This window comes from Pagrus pagrus (assembly GCF_965226575.1).
Source record: "Pagrus pagrus genome assembly, chromosome: 22".
In the NCBI taxonomy this organism is placed as follows: domain Eukaryota; kingdom Metazoa; phylum Chordata; class Actinopteri; order Spariformes; family Sparidae; genus Pagrus; species Pagrus pagrus.
The window spans coordinates 6,067,801-6,089,105 of record NC_140204.1 but is presented as its reverse complement, the minus strand read 5'-3'; the positions used below and the strand labels follow the sequence as shown (position 1 = coordinate 6,089,105).

General features: G+C 43.7%; 1 protein-coding gene across 3 annotated transcripts in view; it reads right to left on the bottom strand.

Annotated features, from left to right (window-relative positions):
* LOC311251903 (diacylglycerol kinase delta) overlaps positions 1-20,913 on the bottom strand; it is a 75,937-nt gene extending 55,024 nt beyond the window's left edge. The window contains exons 1-3 of one of the 3 annotated variants that reach the window (XM_084344567.1): positions 20,594-20,913; positions 19,373-19,677; positions 17,565-17,669 (exon numbers count right to left, since the gene is read on the bottom strand). In XM_084344567.1, coding sequence (XP_084200693.1) covers positions 17,565-17,669; positions 19,373-19,465 — 198 coding nt within the window. In that variant the 5' untranslated portion in view covers positions 19,466-19,677; positions 20,594-20,913. The remainder of the gene's footprint in view (positions 1-17,564; positions 17,670-19,372; positions 19,678-20,593) is intronic. The other 2 variants (XM_084344568.1, XM_084344569.1) reach the window with 2 other exon arrangements.
* Positions 20,914-21,305: the final 392 nt, after the last annotated feature.

The window sequence follows — 21,305 nt, the reverse complement described above, 5'->3', positions numbered from 1 at the left end:
TTGGTACCACCACACACACACACAGACCTACTTTAAATACAAAGAAGCTGCACTAAACGACACCATTACGCCCAATAAACTCCCTCCGTCTTCTTCTTCTCCTCTTTCTGCGTCCACCCCGTCTTCTTCTCCTCCTCTCATTGTTTACGCTGATATTCGATCGGCTCTTTGTTTAAAAGAAACCTCCCTCGGCCCCTTCGCTGCCTTTTTCAAAAAGGATGTGGCTTTTTTTTTTTTCTGTTTCTTTCCTGGTGAAAAACCCTTTTACGTATTCGTGTGTGTACATGACGAGCTTTGGGTGTGCGGTTTCATTATCCAGATTGAGAAGCTAAGAAAAGAAAGGACAAGAAGAAGACGAAGAAGAAGAAGAAGAAGGAACGGGGGGGTATTTGTTGTCTTTCTGAAAACTTGCCAATAACTCTAACTCTAATATGATTCACTGTCTGGCTCGGCTTTGAGCTCGATGACTAAGGGAAGAGAGAGTGGCAGACGCAGAGGCAGCGAGAGACAAAAGGCAGAGTCAGGGAGCGAGATAGAGATGGAAATGGAGAGGAATTGGCGTTCGCGCGACTTTGGGCTGGGTAAGCGCTCCTTCCTAATATGATTATAAATCGTCTTGTCCTCATCTTTTTGTGCCAGTCGTGTCCTTGGCCAGAGTTGCAGGGGGGGGGGGGAGGAAGCCTCGGTCCAAGCCTGGAAAGCTCCTGCAGGCCAAGTGAAACATTTGTAAAAAAGCACTGCTGGCTGAGGTTAAAAGGACACATCAGCAATTAGAGTAAATGCGACGGGGCGTATCAACAAAAAGCGCCGCGTTTAAGCAGGAGTGGTGCGATCAAGGGGGTTTGGGTCACCAAAGTGGTGCCGGATCAACACGAGAGCGTCCAGATCTTCGCTAATTGAGAGGGCCGTCCATTTGCAGGATTTGCTTAAGTGAAATGAAGGTGTCGAGGACGGACGCCAGCAGGAAGCGAGCAGCCAAACGATCACAGGAAGAGCTGAGAGTGGCTCCTCGGTCGGTGCATCTCAGGCCAATAGCTTGTCCCGACCGACGCTTAAAAAGTAAAATTAGCTGATGAAGTATGTTTTTAATCATCGTTAATTGAATATCTTTTGATTTCAGACGGTTGCTCGGTCCAAGCGAGCAATTTGAAGACTTCACCTGAGGCGAACTTAACTGCTTTACGGCACAAAATAGGAAAAGGTAGTACTGAAATGATTATTTAATCCCAATTATTAATTTGTTTAATCATTCTTTCAGTAAAACGGCAACTTGGCGCCACATTCAAACCTGAGGATTTACCATTTTCCCTGGTTTAAGTTCTTTATATTATTATAAATCGTCTTGTCCTCATATTTTTGTGCCAGTCGTGTCCTTGGTCCAACTCGCAGGGGGAGGAAGCCTCGGTCCAAGCCTGGAAAGCTCCTGCAGGCCAAACTACGCCAAGTGAAACATTTGTAAAAAAAAATGCACTGCTGGCTGAGGTTAAAAGGACACATCGGCAATTAAAGTAAATGCGACGGGGCGTATCAACAAAATGCAGCGTTTGGACTAAACAAGGGTTGTGCGATCAAATCTGCGGGTCATGAAGTGGAGCCGGATCAACACAAGAGCGTCCTCGAGACGCTGTGGATTTGCAGGATTTGCTTAAATGAAATGAAGGTGAGGAGGACGGACGCCAGCAGGAAGTCAGGCAGCCAAACGACCACAGGAAGTACACAATCTACAGGAGCTGAGAGCGGACGTTCAGGGTATCTCAGGCCAATGTCTCGTCTCGAAGCTGAATCATCAGTTGATCGATCACTTCAATTGAATATCTTTCGGTTTCAGATGGTTGGTCGGACAAAACATCAATCTGAGGACTTGAACTCGGTCTTGCTTACGTGCTTTACAGCACAAAAAACTGAAGAATGAGGTCACTTGTTGTGGTGACAGCAGATAGAGGAAGCTAGAACTGAAACTGAAGGTTTTTCTCTTCATGAAGACCGACTGCAGACTGACGAGACTGAATTGGAGATCGTGACTGTTGGTCGGACAAAACAACCGATCTGAATTCACCACCTTTGAACCAAAATGTCTGATTGATGCCATCAGTCTAGAGCAGGGCTTCCACTAGCAATGATTTACATTAAGAGGTCCAGTTTGTAAGAGAGTTCATGTTTGAGTTTCATTTTAAGCAAAGACTAAAGGGCAGATCAGGTCGATACAAATCGAGAATTCAATCATACAAACCAATGAAATCAGGAGGTTATGACCCTCATCAACTCCTCCATCATCAGCACAAACTGCAGCTCTCCTCCCTCACACTGTCCACTTACTGTAAAGAGTGTAACCACGAGTGAGGCGCTCGCCAACGCAGCTTTATGCCAAACACAAGGTCTCTGCACTGAGGCACATCCGACACTGTTCGTCAGTCCTGTCTGAGCTGTAAAAAGCACACATCTCAAGAAGGGGAACGATGGAGGAACGATGGGCAACACTCTGGCCCATGCATGCAGGATGAAGTTGGACACTTGTTGCGGTATCGGTTGACAAACTGGACAAATTTGCAAGGGATTCAAAATAAAATCGTATTTGTTTACAACCCAATATGCTTAAAATAGCCATGTCTGAAAAGTTGGCGAGTGTCCATACAGGAAAAGTTCGACGTCCTTATTTGAATTATTTCATTTTAAAGTGATTTGCATCGAGCAGCTGCTGCTGAAACACAACACGGCAACTTGTGTTGGTGTTTGTGTGGGCGAACAACAGGTCCACTTACTGGCTTTTCTAGATCTTTCAACCATATTAACATGGAGTCTGCAGTAGCAATATAGCACAGGTCATTATTAAAAAAGGGACAGTTCACCTCAAAATCTGCAGTGTTATTGATCCATCTGGGATGTTTTGTGTGAGTTGCTGAGTTTTCGGCGTTATCGGCAGTAGAGATGTTTGCCTTCTCTCAAATTTAAGGAACTAGATGGCACTCTTCGTCGCTTGTGGTGCTCAAAGCGGCAAAGAAATACATTTGAAGAACTCAAAAGCAATGTCTCTTTCCAGAAATCAAGACCCGGTTACTCAAGATAATCCACCGACCTTGTTGAGAGCAGTTTCGGAAAGAAAGAAGCGTCCACTCAAGGGCGAGAGTGGTAAGCACTGATGGCGTCTTCCTCGGTTGAGCTGTAACATCAGCTGGTTTAGTTAGCTCAGTTAGCTCAGTTAGCTCAGTTAGTAGTTAGTAGTACAGTATCTATAAGTCATTCCAACAAGATTTGTGGATTATCTTGAGTAATTTGAGGATTGTTTCTAGAAAGAGGCATCACTGTTTTGTTTGGCACGCTGAGCAACACAACCCGAGTGCCATCTAGTTCCTTTATATTTAACAGAAGGCAGATATCTCTATACCAAAACAATGTAATGATAAACAGCACTACAGGTGAGAGGAAAATACTTGTTTTTTTGGGGCTGAACTGTCCCTTTTACCTTGGAAATAATAATTAGACAACAATTACAACTCTGTGTCGTCTTGCCAGCTTTTGACCATATCACTTTTGTTAAATCTCTGAGAAAAAAGACAACTACTAATTCCCTGGCCAAGAACTAGGTCCTGAGGGACTCCATCCACTCATGAAGACCAGCAGATGTAGTATAAAGCTCTGGGAAAAGGTACTAAAGGGACCTAGAGTCATTTCAACTCCATTTCTGATGAAGTTTTGTCTTCTCTTGCGCTCGTACTAAAACATTTCTGATGAAATTGGCACGGCAGAAGAGAAAACTGGGTAGAAAACACACAACAGAGAGACGAGAAGACAGAGATGTGATGGAGGGGAGAGCAGAAGAAAGAAACGAGGGTTACTTCCACTGCTTTTTTTTTTAATATAATCTTCAATAGATTCACTTCAAATCGCAGCGGAGGAAACTCGTAGTGAAGTCGTCCCCTCTGCTCTGTTCTACACTATCTCTCCATCTACCCGTGCAGCACTTTCTGTCTGCGTACAGTTAAATCTGTCTATCTGTCGCTTTCATTATGACAAACCTCTCTCTCTCTCACACACACACACACACACACACACAGCTGTGTAAAAATAAAACGAGTTGTTTTTAGCAGGGAAGCCACATCCTTCCAGTACAGTCACCCTCTGCAGCTCCGTCTCACTCTTCTCTCTTGGTTTTACTCAGCTTCCAGGAAGTTTTACTAATAACTCACTGACCTTCTTCGACTTCGCCGACGATTTCACAAACATCTGACCCATCAAATCCCCCGAAAGACATTGTTGTTTAAGCTGCTGTTTGTCTTGACCTTTTACCCTTAAAGATTTTTTAAAAAAAAAACCCTCTGAGTAAAATAAGTCTCCATAATCTGATGTCCAGGCAGGGCAAAGGTCATGTTTTAGCGCGTGGTCACGGTGCAGGTTAGATAGCGTCATTATTTGCATGTTGTAGCACGCCACACATCTCATCCCTCATCTGGCAACAGCTCTCAAATCATATCCGAGGTATTTTTAAACACTTAAATCATAGGTTAGTTATCTGAACTATATATATACGTACGAGCATGTGGCTGGTAGTAAGACTCAGAGGCAACAGAATTAGCATTAGCAGTTGTAGTTGTGGAGCGATATCAGAACAGAGAGCACAAAAGGGGAGCCCTCCCGCGCTCAAAACACCGGCAGGAAGTGAAACGAACGCCAACACAGGTTCACGGCTTGCAAAAGGTGTCTTCTCAGAGGGAAGACGCGTCGAACACGTCCCAGCAGCCCTGTCTGACTTAATGTTTCATCTCCACGGGGGGGAAGAACAGAGTTGAACCAGCACAGGTCGGGAAATGTACAATATATCATGACATAAGGTGGAGAGAGCAGAGGAGCAAAAAATCATCTCAAACAGGTTCAGATCTTTGTTTTTCTTTTAAAAAATGTATTTTAAGGTCAATAAAGTAAAGCAGGGACATGTTGTTGATACATAATGTACGTCTGGACACAGAAGACCAGCACATTTGGAGAAAGAAAGGTCTTAAAATATGCTAATTATATAGCTAACGTACAAACGTAGCACAAACTTTCCAGAAAATTGGCTACAAAATGCTTAAATGTTCAAAAAACACATGTTTTCTTCTCATACTTTCCCTGTCTGAACACTCCTGTCTCTTTAAGTCCCGCCTCCTGAAAAGCCCAGTCTGCGCTCAATTGGTCAGCTCTCACAGGCCTGAACAGGCCCCGCCCACATCAGCTCCACTGGTGTTTTTGCAACTACGGCCGTGCTGGGGGCGTGGCTGAGGGCGGGGACTGTATAGTTGTGACATCATAATGTTACTGAAGTCTTGACGGCTCGTTTGAAGGCCCGGTTTTGGAATGACTGAGCATTTTTATACTTTCGCAATAATAAAATAGCACCTAGACCTGCTTATAATTAAAAAAAAGTCATGTAAATGTTACAAAAACACTTAAGATCGATGTTTTATGCAACAAAACAACCCAAATCTTTAATATATTAACCCAGAAAGTCTGCAAAGAAACTGCAGCCTTGCATCAGGTGGGTGTATCTGTAGGATTAGTGGTTCTGTTGGAAGTGAAGTAAATTATTGGACGTGGATCTACCGACTCCGAAGTCAACACAATGTGGGAGAAGAGAGGTTTTTTTATGTCCAATAGGCGTTTTTCCTTTGAGGAACACCGACGTCTTTATCCGAGAAGCCGTCATGTGGGAGGTTCACGCCGCCACCTTGAGTCCTGACCGTGGTGCTCCTCACATGATAATAAAGAAGTACGACAGTCGAAGCCTCTCTGCAAGATGTAAACAGCAACCTCACCTCTGAGCCGCCTGACAGACGCACCTGAACGCAGCAGGTACGCAGGAGCAGCGATAATCATAATATAATAATTACTGTAACTGCAGGAAATGTAGCGGAAGAGTAGTGAAAATAGCAGGCGTGAAAAAACACTGAACACCCACACACCCACACACCCACACACACACACACACACACACACTGCAGTCTTTACATCGAGTGTCATTAGCAGATGTGTTTTTTCATGCTGCTGACTCAGACTGTTACTCCTCATGCGGTACTTCAAGTCAGGGGGTGTGACAGCCCATTGACACAACCACACACACACACACACACACACACACACACACACACACACACACACACACACACACACACACACACTCAGACACATGGGCGGACACGTGTGCGCACATGCATTCAGACAGAAAAAGACACACACACACACACGCAGGTTATTAAAACATCTGATTTTGCAAGCTGGAGTCAGAAAGAACGAACTGAATCATAAAATTTATGTTGTTCTCGGGACAGCGGTGTTGCAAAAGCAACAAGTGTGTGTGTCTGTGTGTGTGTGTGTGTGTGTGTGTGTGTGTGCTTTGTGGTGGCTGTCTCTTGCTTCCTGTGTAAGAGGTTCAAGAGAGAGGAGCTGACAAAAACCAAGAGTGCGTCTATTTTTGGCCACAGGGTGAGAGAGAGAGAACGAAAGATGAAGAGATAAAGGGTTAAAAGAAACAAAACAGGCGGTTCACAGAGGCGTAAACACAGAATGAGGAAAAGGGAGAAGAAATAAGAGCATTAAAAAAACAAAGAGGGAAGTGAAATATGAAGAAATATGAAGTGGAGGAGAAGTGTTAACGTGTGGCAGCGGCAGAGCATCGGAGGAAACGCTGTGGCCTGAGTCTCATTAAAACACTGAGTGACAACAGGCAGCGTGAGGCGATGCAGCAGCTCGGACACATTTCTCAGCTGAAAGTGTTTCTAAGTTACTCCAAACGACCGCGTTCTCGTTTTCTCTCTCCTGCGTACAGCCGGTCCGATGGCGCAACAGCCTGCGACACATTTTCTATTAAAAGCAAACAGTGTTGTAGTGAAGATATGAGGGATTACTGCGTTTTGCAATCAAGTGTTGGTGAACCAATGTAATTGCTGAATAACAGACACACAGCCAAGAGAAACAGGGCTGCTTGTTGTTGAAAACAAGCGAGCGAGAGGCTCACATTAATCAGCTGTTAAAAGCAAAATGTGTAAGAGCAGCGCCGTTTTCCATCTTTTGTGCCCCAAATCCTCTGACTCACTGTGTGAAAACTCTTCTTAAGAAGCATTTTTAACATTTGAACTGATCCAATTTGCTGCTCTGCAGATGAGCCCGGGATGGTCCAGAATATTCTGAGGTGAAGGTCCAACTTTGATCCACTTAAACCTCCGACAAGTAGCATTAAAACACTTTAATGAGAAGAGAAAGATCTTCACTGACTAAACAAACCAAATAAACAAACTCTCTTTGTTTTCATGACTGAATAAACAAACTGACCATGAAGCACAACACAATTTCACATTGTTTTACTTTGTTTATATGTGGCGGACCCTGCCACCGTCCTAGCTTCAAACAGTGTTCTTGGACCTTATTTTCCTCTGAGAACAGCTTTATTCAGTTATGGAAAAGATACATATTTCTGAGGTTGTATTATATTATGAGTCTGCTTCCTAGTCTGGTGTCAGCGGATACTTCTGTATCTTTTGGCCGACGTAACACGAACAACACTTCCGCTCAGGTTTCTTTTAGATGCCAATTCAAGTCCGCATCCAAACAAATATCCAGGATGTGTAGCACCGTGAAAATGTCCTCGATGATCCTGATGTCGCGGCAATAAAAACATTTACGTTACTGCTTATTACAGCTGAGAACAAGCTACGTAGCTTCAGCTCACTGAGTGAATATCATCGCTCTCTGACAGACGATACATCAGTTTAGACCCGCGACACAAACAACCCGCGAACTCCATTAGGCAGCCGACAGACAGGCATGTGATAAACAGTACATGCCTGTCCACACACACACACACACACACACACACACACACACACACACACACACACACCTTCCACTGATTAATAACACATGTTCACGTTCATGTAGCACATTAGCACACACACACAGACAAACGCACACCTGTCAAGCCTGAAACGTGTTCGCTCATTAGTGATGACACAAAGACACACACACAGCTGCTACCGATTGAGAGCACAAATTAGTTCATTAGTGACTACACACACACACACACACACACACACACACACACACACACACACACACACACTAGAGATATTGTTGTCTCCTCATCATTAGCACATTTCCAAAGTGAGTGTCACTATGTTAGACACAGCCGCTGTAGATAACTCATCAACTTTGTCTCACACACACTTTCCTTAATGGCCTCCCTCTCTCAGACTGAATCCTAATGGTGGTTCAGACTCTGCAGCCGCGAGGGGGAGGGAGGAGGGATGACAGGGCGAGATGGAGAGGAGAAAGACAGGGAGGTTCAGACGGGGAGAGAAAGGAGAGGAACATAAAAACAGCAGGAGGGAGAAGGAGAGTGATGTAGAGATGGAGTGAGATCAATACGAGGATGTTGACTCGCTTCAGCCAGCCTTCGTCTGCTGATATAAATCTTTGTGGCGTTTGTGTAGAAGCGACTTTTGAGGTGAGGCTCTTTAAAGTGACAAGAGTGAGCTGACGTGGCACAAAATGATCACAAAACCATGTTGAGACTCAAAGAAGTCTCATTAAAGCAGCTTTGAACTGAAGAGAAACACGAGAGAACTAGAAGAGAAGCTACAAGGAGTTTAACTTTACATGTTTACAATTTGCCTTCCACTCAACTTTTCATCTGTCATAGATCCAACCAACAGATCAACCAACAATTAACAGACCAACCAACAGATCAACAAACCAATAAACAGACCAACCAACAGATCAACAAACCAATAAACAGACCAACCAACAGATCAACCAACCAATAAACAGACCAACCAACAGATCAACCAACCAACCAACAGACCAACCAACCAATAAACAGACCAGCCAACAGATCAACAAACCAATAAACAGACCAACCAACAGATCAACCAACCAATAAACAGACCAAACAACAGACCAACCAACCAATAAACAGACCAACCAACCTACAAACAGACCAATAAACAAACCAACCAACCTACAAACAGACCAACCAACAAACAGACTGATTGACACACCGACCAACCGACCGACCGACCGACCAACAGACAGTTTTGGACTGTTGGTTGGACAGAAGAAGCTGTCTGAAGACATCAGTTTAGGCTCTGGGAAACTGTGATTAGCAACAATTCATCAACACCCACTGAGGTCTTGAAAATGAAAGATTTACTCACCAAAACAACAAAAAGCTTTTCTCACATACTGTCTGATCTGATGGATATTGATTTCTTTTTGATGAAGTAAGTCGGACTGATTGTGAAAGTGATCAAGGAAAGAAAACAAAGTGCATCATAAAACAAAGACACAGAGTTGCAGGACGAAAAAAACAAAACAGAGAGGATAAAGATGAAGGGAGGACGGGATGAAAGAAAGGATGGACGGACGGGATGATGAACAGCGGAGGTCAGAGACGAGAGAGACGGGGAGCATGTAGAGATCAAGGCGGGAGGAATAAAGCACAACCAGGTGGCAGCAATGAAAGAGAGGGATTGAAATAAGACAAAAGATAAACACTTAAAAAGACAGGAAGTGAAGTGAGGAGTGACATCCTGTCACTAAAAAAGGGGTTCCTCTTTTTTAAAAATAACTTAAAGTCTCAGAAAAAGGACAGAGTGAGCGACTCAGCAACTTGTTCAGAAATCGTTGAGGTTGTTTGAGGAAACACTCTTTTGAAAGCATTTCTGAGAATCTAAATGAATGCAGGACTGGAGCTTTTTAAGGACTTCCTACTTTCCTTGAATGTAAAGTGGCCTTTTCAAGGACTTCCTGCTTTTCATGACTGAGTCCCCTCGTTGGACGGCGTGACGTCCCGGAGGGGGAACATGAGGTCAAATCAATAGAAACTGAGTTGGGAGGCTCCGGTTTACAGAACACCAGTAAGTCAGACCGACTCAGCATTTAGACTCCTGTGTCGACGTGGGTTGTTGAATACACTCATGCATGTATGATAAACAGCCTGTGTACAGTGATTTGATTACAGCAGATCAATAATACACGCTGGGTCCAGTTAGCTGATTCAGCATTGATTAGCTATAAGATACAGGCAGCGGTACTGGAGCCGGGTTTGTTGTTTCTAATGAGCTAAATGTCAGGTTCATACTTTTATTTTGGGCGTCTACGAGAAAATATCTCCGAGCTTTAATGTTCAAAATCTCATCCTGTCCATTGCTGCAGCACCTCTATTCACCCTCCGTCTGAAAGGCTCTGTTTTGGTGCCTGTCTCTTTAAGGGCCCAGTCTGCTCTGATTGGTCAGCTCTCACAGGCCTGAGCAGGCACCGCCCACTATGTTTTTTCCATTAGATTTGTCTGTGTTTTTGCAGCCACGGCCGTGCTGAGGGCGGTGACTGTATAGTTGTGACATCACAACGTTACAGAAGTGCTGACGGCTCGTTTAAAGACATTTCTGATTACTGGATGTTCGTATTTTGCCGTGGATTGAGCGTTTCGATACAACCTTGACCTGCTTTAAAGTAAAATAAGACATCTCACTTTCTACAATATGGGGCCTTTAATGTTCCCTGGGGGGGATTTGTACTTAATACACTGTCAGCAATTAACCTTTTGGCTCACCTGACACAGCTACCTGCCAACGTTTCCATTTTTAAACCCAGTACTGAGGTAAATTTAAGATAGCATTGCTTTAAGTCTTAAGTCGCTCGTGTCTCTTCCAAAATGAGTCATGATCTGAAGTCAGTTTTTAAGAACTTGTTGGACAGTTTGGCCAAGAAAGTGTGTTTTGGTGAATGTTGGATTCAGATCTGTTTCCATCTGGTGACACTGTGGGATTCGAGTTGAACTTCTCCACTTTAGCCAAGTGTTTTTTTAAATATATACACAGGTGTAGGAAATCCCACGGGTCTATCCTGAACTTGGAAAATCTGCCTTTAGTTTTCGAGCAGCGAGCACATGTGATTATTTACAAACCCTCCTCCAGATCGACACTCCCTCGACCCCCGGAGACGAGGATCTCAATTTCTTTTAAATTGAATTTGCAGCAGTGTGATGGTCTGGAAGGAAGCGACGCACCGATAAAACAGAAGAAAATGAAGGAAAGACGATTCGAAACATTCATAAACATTTCATCTCGTGGGTTTTATGAAGCAGAAAATGCACCGAGCGAGTTTGTTGAGCCTTAACAATGTGTTTTTTTGCACCAGCGACTGAGCGGCACATCTTAAATAGTCGGGGGCCGCCTCCTCTACAGGCCTGACAACCTGTTGTGAGGGTAAATATGGGTATTAGAGCCTGGCTGCTGTTTGCTGTGTGCATTTCTTATATAACTCTGACTCTGGATCCGTCTCTCTCCGCTTACTTTCCACTCCCTCTCCCTCTCGCTAATTTTCTACCTTTTGTCTCTCCATCAATCTCCCTCTCTCCTCCATCTCTTTCCATCTCTCCCCTCTCAGTATTGACCCCACACACTACTGCAGCTGTATCGCATCAAGCCAAGGGCATAAATCAAAGCACAACGCTGGCCATCCCACACACACTCGCTCTCCTCAAGCCATTTCTGTTTACCGTCCCACACACACACACACACACACACACACACACACACACACACACACACACACACACACATCTATAACTCGTCCTCATCTCTATTGCAGCGAACACCCACACAGATTTCTGCACTGGGAAGCGAGATGCGGATAAAAAAGAACAAATATAGCGGGGGTTTGAATCCAAAGCAGCGTGCAGGAAATCCACGGGAGGAAAAAAAAAAAGTAGTGTTACCTGTTGGTCACCACTCAGAACGCCAGAAATACGACTGGTTATATAATCTGAAGTGGTGCTGCTATTTTAGACGCTAAAACGGGAAAGTTATCGACCGCCTCGCGTCTATAAAAGACAATCGAGGTGGGCTTATAGCGGGGAAAAAAAAAGAGTTTATTTTAACGTTTTTGTTATTCTCGTTCAAACGCGGAGAGGAAGAAGAGGTGTGACGGAAATAATTAGAAATATCCTGCAGGAGAGACGAGGAGAGAATAAAGAAAGAAAAGGAGAGGAGGTTCCTTGTGTACCCGGTCTCACATGGAAAGAAACATAATGAAGGGGCTGCCCTTTCCTCCGTCTGTGTGTGTGTGTGTGTGTGTGTGTGTGTGTGTGTGTGTGTGTGTGTGTTTTACGTGCACGCCCATTACAGCGTGCGTGATCGGCCTACTCAAAGCCACAGCGGTGGGGCCACATACACAAACACACGCGATTCACAGGAGCTGTTTGCTCTACCGCCTCATTCTCTTCCTGTGTCTCCTTTATTTTTTCCGCACAGTAAATGAGAGCGAGGCAAACAGGAGGAGGAGGAGGAGGAGGAGGAGGAGGAGAGGAAAAAAGAGGAAGAAGAAAAGAGTGTGAAGCCTTATGTAACCGAGCCTGGAGAGATATAGAAAATAGGGAAGAAAAAAAGGAAAGTAAGGAAATCAGGAGGTCAAAGGTCACTCACTCGAAGAGATGATTAAAAAGCGCGTGACGCGCCTGACGACCCGTCTTTTAAAATGACTTCTCTTTCTGTTTTTCTCAGATTGAACGTCTGTTAATGTGCCTTGTTTTTTCCACAAGCTGTCTGTGGACGCTGCTGCTCGTCAGGATTAAGAAACGCCACGCTCAGTTTTTGGCTGCTGATCATCCGTACGATCAATTAGTAAATCAGAAAAGCACAATCACGTCAGCGTTCGACTGGATACATTTTTGCAGAAAATCATCATCGGTCACACGCATGTAATCGCTGCACGCCAGCAGAAATAGATCTGCAGAAATGAACTGTGGTGAAACCAGTTTGGAGGAAGTGGTCGGAGATAATCAGCTTACTAATTTTCATCTTTTGAAACATGGACTGCTCAAAAAAACCAAACAGAAATGGTTTTGCAGACAAATACGAGACAGGTGAACTTTGTGCAACAGAAGCTAGCAAGGTTTCTATCTTTCTTTATCTAATAACTGTCAATTGTGTGCAATGCCACTTTGGTGGCAGAAAAAAGAAAGAAGGTATTTTGTAACAAGCTAGCGCAACCCTGTTCCCACCTGGCTAGCAAGTTAGCAGTTAGCCAGCCAGCTGTGGTAGTCAGATTACGGACTAACCCTGCGATTTCAAAGTTTAAATTTCTGCTCCTGCGTGAACAGAGATAAGAGATAAGCTGACGTGACATTGCAACCATGCGTGACACAGTTCCTCTTCTCGTCTGTGAACCGACTCGTCTAAAAGTCCACGCCTCTAAATCAACATGGAAATGCTTTTAAAAAAACCTAACTGATGGTCAGCATTTGTCTATTTGAATAGATTAAGTAAACAAATACGCTCCAAACATGATCTGCTGCTTCACCGTACTGATTGCTCATGCTGGACTGTGTGTTGTGCTGTGCTCTGCTACGACACGGCACCATATATCTGGACGTAATGTACGCTGCTGACTGGCTGTATGTGTGTTTTGTGGATTTATGGCTCTTGTTGGCACAGAAACACATGGACCACTTTCAGCCTTATGAGGAACTTCAGTATGACAATAAAGATAAAGGTCAAAACGACATGGCTGTTGGCATGAGGCCTAATTACTACAATTAACAGTAAAAAAAAAGCTTGAAACTGAAGCTGATTAAAGGTATTAAAGTGTTTTTAAACACTTGGAAACCTATACAAGCTTTTCTGCATGTACATGTTAAAGCTATGGGGCATCTGAGGGCATCACATTTATATGTTATATAAGCAGAGGCAGGCAGGAAATGTGATGACAATGTGGTTTCACGAGGTTCATGTCTTAACACCTCGGCCACTGTGACGCCACACGAGCATTTTAGTTCTTTGAAAAATGAAACAGCTATTTGCGTCTTATTTCACCCCGCAGGATGGGCTGGGTTGAGTTCTCATAATCTCCGCACAAACAGGCTGGTGCAAGAGCAAGATGAAAACAAAACCAAAACGTTGTAAGGCTTCAGGTCAAACACTCAAAGCCGCTCTCACAGAGACATCAAACCAGAATACACACCTTAAAATCCAACCAAGTCAGATAATTAGCAAACCTCCAAGGTCACAGGCACTTAGATGTAAAACAGCAGCAACAAAACATTCACAGCGTTTCCCAATTTAATCTTTAGGATGTGTGTACATGGGCTCAAATTAAAGGCCCGGTGTGTAGGATTTAGTGGCATGTTCAGGTGCGGTTGCAGATTTCAAACCAACTGATTACCCCTCGTCTCACCTTCCCCTATGATGGGAGGGGTGTCGCAATTCTCAAAATCCACGATTCGATTTCACTTTTGATTTTTAAAACAAATTTCAGCACAGTTCAACTTTACCCTGGCGGCTTTTTAGGCAAGTTTGAATAATATGCACCACAAAAAAAACTTCCAGCCTTCAGTGATTCAGAAATAAACAACCAAAAGATAGAAATCAAGTTTGTTACAAAATTTGGTTTCTCAAACGTGTCCTGAGTGAACCATCTCCCAAAGCAAATCAATAAAGGATCTTTGGCATTGTTTTTAGCTTAGTTCAGAGACGTTTCAGAGATCTTTTATGGATTTCTTTGAGAAGAGGGTTCACTCATGGAGGAAAAACTGAACTGAAGACGAAAAGATATTTATGAATATAACATTACATTTCTGGAACCAGTAGTCCAGTCAGTGCTGAGAGTCATGAAAACAATTTTAAATTTCAGTCCGTGTACGCGAATCTAGCAGATTACATTTTGACACGGCTGTCGTTACACTACGCTGTAATTTTAATGTTAGTTGCTGCGGGTTCAACATGATTTGTTTCATGAACTTCCACTCTAAACCCCCTGTAGTCTGACATCCTGGATATTATTCTCAAATCTCAAAGAACTAACAGCGAGGAGTGACTTCAGTACATCTTTCTGGCTTCTGGTGAGATAAAAATGTCCTCTACCGATGCCCCAGAATCAGAAACCTCGTCTCCAGACCCAAAGATATTTAATTATAGCCGACACGAACATCTCCAGTCTTCAGAGGGCTATCGCTGTATCTGTATAATTATTGAGGGACTTGTGGGTGAGGAACTGAATTAATCTAATGGTGTCAGGATGTCATGTCACGGTTGATAAGAATTAGCACCTTCTTAACGAGTGTGCCAACAGACCGCCGCTCCAACAAGTACGGGAAGCAGGCGGGGGACAAAAAAAAAGGGGAGGCAGCGCATAAAATGACACACACATATATATGAAATGTTTAAGCACATGTGCAGAACACACACCGATAAATAAAAGCTCTCACCCACATGTACACAAGCAAACAAAGGGGATACACAAACATGCTAATCCGCTCAAGCCATTGTTGTCACTGAGGCATAATCCTGGAGTCGATGACTAGCTTAATCTTAGTCACATGACTGAAGGTACACACAATGTAATCAACACACACACACACACACACACAGAAGCATAAACATACAAAGAACCAATCACAGCTTTGTCAAAGCCGGTGAAACCAAGATCCTTAGCCGCCGCTAGCAGCAGCTGCTTCTCACGGACGATATGGAGGCTGCATGATGACGTCAGAAATACTACTAAATATCCTAATTAACAAATTCGGCAATATTGTTAATGTATTTTTCTGTGATGTTGACTTTGTCTCTTTTTCACCAGGAACTTTACCTCTAAATGTTGGTCAGATTATTAGAAAATTGTCATTTTCGGCGACATAGACACAATTTTTTACTCTCTTTTACAGATTTCACACTATATAGTGAATTTAGATTCATTTTATTGTAAACAATTAGAATAAATTTCTCAAAAAATGCCAATTTACTAGAAAATGACCCATCCTTTCTCTGCTTTTTCATCATTTTAATGTGATAGTAATAGTAATTTGCTGCTACAACTGGTTTGGCGTGTAAGATTCGATTTAGCACAGCTGCTCTGTTGTTGTTAGCAGGCTGGCTCAGGCGTGTCTGAGCTGGCCAATCAGAGGAGACTGGGTGTTCGGGAGGGCGGGACTTAAAGAGACAAGAGCGAAAAACAGCATTTTCAGCATAAAAGCATGTAAACCTATTCTAGTAGTAACCCAAAATAAAATTATGAACCTGAAAATGAGCATAATATGCCCATTTTAACTTTCTGTGAAACATATTTTGAATAAAGATGCATTTTAATGTAAATTGATAGATTTTTTTTATTTAAAAATGTCGATTTTCTAGAAAATTAATTGTTTACTTTTTTCTTTCATGATTTTAACATTATAACTAAGGTTTTAGAAATACTTAGCAATAGCTATTTTATATTTCCTTTAATATTATTTAACTTTATCTCACATTTACACTCTTTAACACTGATGATGAGAATGAACATTATTAAGATTAAATATAATTTCAAAACTTTTTTAAAAATTCATCTTTGCTGGATGACTTGGCTTAATAAATAAGTCAATAAATTAAAATAAACTACAGAAGTGACACCTACCAACAAACGACCACGTGACACGGCATTCACCTTTAATTCTCTCCCTACTGAAACCATGGCAACCATCCACGGTGCTCTCATGAGCTTATACTTGTGCGTGCGCCTTCCCGTCAACACCGCATTACAGCGGTGTCCGATGAGATTAACCGATCAATAGCAGACTGATATCCAATGCCATTATCTGCCCCGGGAACAAACGAGGCATTATGGGACGCCGGGTATCCTGGGCTACTTATTGATCGGCGCATGCTTTACAGTTGACGGTCAGCGCAGGTAATTGATAATGATTCCCGACACACAAACACACATTTATGATAGTGATTTAAACAGTTATCATTTGTGTTTGTGTGCTGGAAATAATCAGCTCATCAATAACTAATGAGTCAGATGTGTGTGTCTGTGAGTGTTTGCCAGTAAGAGGCAAGTATCAAACCATCGATATCTTCCTGTAAAACACCAATACGAAGCGATCGGGAGTCCGATAAGAGACTGCGCATCTGTGTCAGATCGGCTATCAGAGATTCGACCACAGCTCGTCATCGCAGAGGAAGGTGACGCAAGAGGGAAGTGAGCCAGGAAGTCAGCTGACTGCAGCAGACAGACGAGGGGTCGGATAAGACGAGGTCTGATTTAGGTGACACCGGAAGGAGATAACCGAACCGTAGTAAGACAGATAGAGTCAGGCGTCAGATAAATGTCCCTCAATCGGCCTGAAAATCCACATCCACACGTCCTCTTTAAATGTTTATACGTCCTCTTGAATAAATGAGCAGCTCGAGTCTTAAAATCTGGCTTTTCCAGCGTGACCCTGATGGACCACCTCCATGACTTTTCCATGACTTTCCCCAAACTAAGTTAAGAGCACTTCCACGAGACTAAATATTTCATCCCTCTCCGGCTTGCTGAAGTTGCTTTTTTTTTTTTCTTCCACCTTGGAGAAGCTCTGTTTCAATATGTATCAAGCCAAGAAAGAAGCTCTCAGAGGGAGTAGGAGGTTTCAAAAATGTCCCAAAAAAAAAAACCCAACATCTATAATACAAGACGGTGAAAGAGTGAGTTACAAAATAAAACTCTCTTGATATCTCCCGGTTCGATGATAGTCCAGGAGCTCAGGTAAAACCTCCACACATGCACTCCTGCTTTTTTCCTACCTTGGCCCTGATCTGCCCCGAGGTCGACACTTTGCGGATCAGCTTGTGCGACGTCTCTTCCTGCTCCCCGTCGCTGTCCGATGACTCTTCGCCAGCTTCTCCAGCCTGGAAGAAGAAGATTTGAGTCGGATGTTGTTAATGTACAAAACCTGGAGAACTTTAGAGCAAGAAACGACTTCAGTTCAGCCGTCGATTTTGGAGAAACGCTCCTTTTTTTGCATGTGATTTGGTTTAGTTTATGGTCCATAAAACGATTTTGTCGTGCAGAAATTAGGAATAACTCCTTGTGATGTGGTGTGGGATTGACCAATATGGGATTTTTTTGGCCAATACTGATTATTGGTAATCAAGAAGATCGATAACTGATATATATTTGAAGAAGAAAAGAAAATCTTGGTGTCAAAATTCAGAATAAACATTGATGGACTTTAACTTCGTACAGGTTACAGATTTTCTACTAACTTCACTACATTTAATTAATAACTTCAGTTACTTTGCAGATTCAGATTATTCAGTGTTGACAGGCTGATACTTGTGACATGCGACCAATCAGACAGCGTTGTAGGCGGGACGTGACTCCATCTCTAATTTTAATTTCTACAAAAGTCAATAAAACTGTGAAAAGAGTCTTTGTAATCCGATAAAGATCGAAAAATGTGTTGGATGCTCCTGTAAAAGTCTTCAACAGAGCCCCAAAAACAAAAGTGGTCTCATATTTCCTTTTTTAACAATTTAAACCACAATATCAATTAAGGCTTTTTAATATTTCCTTCCTCGGTTGTTACATTTTCTTATAATCGGACTGTCTGGAATAAAACTACTTCAGAGCAGAGTTGTAGCCACGATTTCAAATACCTCCAAAGAGATGTTAAGAGAGGTTAACTCCACTTTAGATCCTTGTATTTCCCAAAAAAAATCAAAGGAAATGACCTCTGTGTGAGAAGTTTTGCTTCAGAGTTGGATCATTTTTGACAAATCGACTTATTCCTGCAGTCCTTTAAATTAAAGACACAGAGAAAAGCGTTTCACCGAATGTCTGAAATGAACTTCTCGGCCATTTTGCTCTCGCGTGGCACTAAAAATAAAAGATGACATCAAACTGCTGAAGATGCTTGTTCTCACATGTTCTCCTCGGTTGTTTAACCTGATGTGAAATGACTGAACGTCTCTTGACTCGTTCGATCTGACGCTCGCATTGAGTAGACACGCGTTGATTCTGATTCACCACTTCCTGTGTGCTCAGAACATGTACGACAACATGCTGAAGATTCAAAAGTCCAAGATACTGCGAAGTCAACGCTGTTTGTGTCACAGGTGTTTAAAAACATCGACTTCTCAGGATGTTTTTGCAGCTAAAATCCATAAAGGTCTGCAGAGTTTGTGTCTTATTTCCGCTGCAGGATGAAAAAAAAACATCGCACAGTTGAAGACCTCAGGACAAAAAGTGAAACTTACTCTCACAAAGACAGAGTTTAAGTTCTTACATAATTTGGGACGTATTTATGGATGTTTTTCTAGTTGAGATGATGTAAAGTGGCCTGAACTTACATTTAAAACAGTAAGAAATCAGTTTGCTACCCTTCCTCTCAGGCTGCAGGTCAAATTAAGCTGCAAAAAGTTTAAAAATGAGACAAAAATAGTGATTTTCTAATGTAAAGTACATCAGCGTGTAACATTAAAACCTGTGCAAACTGTCAGGGGCCAAAAAAAAAGTACATCAGTGGAGAGTCAGGCCACTTTCTCCCTGCTGCACCCCCTTTCTGCAAAATCGCCACTTTTTTACATGGAGTTTGGCAGGCGGTACTTACAATGTGAGTCCTCTCAGAGTCGGCTTGGGGCGACCCCAGCGACTCGCCGTGCTCCGCCACGTACAGGACGTTGGGGTTCAGCTTGGAAGCCATGACGGAGAAGAGAAAGAGAGATGGGTGGAGGAGTTTTAAGTAACAGAGAAGAAGAAGAAGAAGAAGAGGAGAGAGTGAGGTTTGGTGAGGTGAAAGCTCAAAGAGAAGAGGAAAGAGAGGAGGAGGAGGAGGAGGAGGAGAGGATGACGAATGGGACAGCGGGGCTCCGGGACGCCACACTCTTTGCCGATCTCTCCGTCCGGGGGCCAACTCTGGAAAAAAGATGGAGGAATGAATTATTGATTAGGAGAGAAAGGAGGAGAGGGGAAGAGTTGGCAGCTCTCTCAGCTGGAAGTTAAGGAACATATAAACAAACTCCCTCCTCTTCTTCTTCTTCTTCTTCTACTCTTATTATTTATTCTTCTTCCTCCTCCGTCGCACTCTTACAGTTAGCGAGACAATGACTTCTCCTTCTCGGTTCCTCTTCACTTCTTCCTGCCTTTACAGTTTAAACCCCATGTGGGTTTAAATAGAGCCGAAGATGATGATGATGATGAAGATGAAGATGAGTGATGGGCATGAAGGGCAAGTACAGTTAAAGGGTGATGCTCATGAACATCAGATATGTGCATGCTTTCATGTCATTAACACATCCGAAAAGTGCATATAGGCTGTGTGTGTGTGTGTGTGTGTGTGTGTGTGTGTGTGTGTGTGTTTCCTTGATTACGATGTGGCCACAGAAAACCTGCCTGCATCTCACTTCGCTGCCGCCCCCGATGACACCGAACTCACCGCTGAAAACAGGCGAAAACGGTAAAAAGCCACAAATGCATATGGAGGTTCTGAACGTGTTCCGTTGTGTTTATACGGCGCTCGCGTCCAAAACACGGGAAATAAACAGAAACGGATGCACAACAGGCTGTCGTGCGCCTCGGCCAGCTCGATCATTCATTCCGTCCGTGTCGCCGTGGACCGTGGGAGCTCTCGGCGGCAAAATAAATATCAATATTTTCAATTTGAGTCGTCAAATGGGCTCAGAGGGGGCTCAGCTGTCACAAACGCGAAAAAAAACCCATAAATCAGCGACCTGGACGGCCACCGTTGCTGCCGCGCGGCCACCACCACCTCCTCCTGCACGGATAAACCCCCCCGTGCTCTCATGTGTCCATAAATATGGATGTTATTTACCTTCGCCCCGTTGATAACGTCTCCCTCCTTCTCCGTCAGTCGGGGGGGGCGGGGGGGTTTAATCAGCCGCGGCGTCTCCCGCTCCTGTTGCCCGGCCCTGGGTCGCTCGTCAAAGCCGGCGTCGGGTGCTGGCGGGCGGCCGGCGGTCAGCAGCAGCAGCGGCGGCGGCGGCGGCGGCAGCAGCGTGCGGGTCTCTCCGGTGGTGCTCGGCTTGCAGAGAGGGACGCGGTCATACGCATAGCGTCGGAGCGGATCTGAATCAGGTAGGAAGAGGAGGGAGGTGGAGGAGGAGGAGGAGGAGGAGGGAGCAGGGGGCGAGGGAGAGAGAGAGAGAGAGAGAGAGAGAGAGAGGTGCGGCGGCCGCGTGCAGTCTCTCTGCTATGAGGTTAAACGGAGAGCAAACAGCGCGCACACGCACGCATGCGTGCGCAGCAGGCACACACACACACACAAATGAGCGAGCCGAGATGTTCCCAAAAAATGTGAAGAGTTGAGGGAAAGTTTCATTTTAATTAGCTCTGCTGTGCACGTGACGGCGTCAGAGCTCCTAACTACAGGTGAGTGTGGCGTTACGTCACTGTTAGGCGTTGATCCAGACAGGTAAAGTCATATTAAAGATGTTTCTTTAAAGTATGGAGGCACGTTTGAGCCAGGTAAAGAAAAAACAATGACATTTTAGCTTTAATCAAAACAAAACAAACAAAAAAAGTCA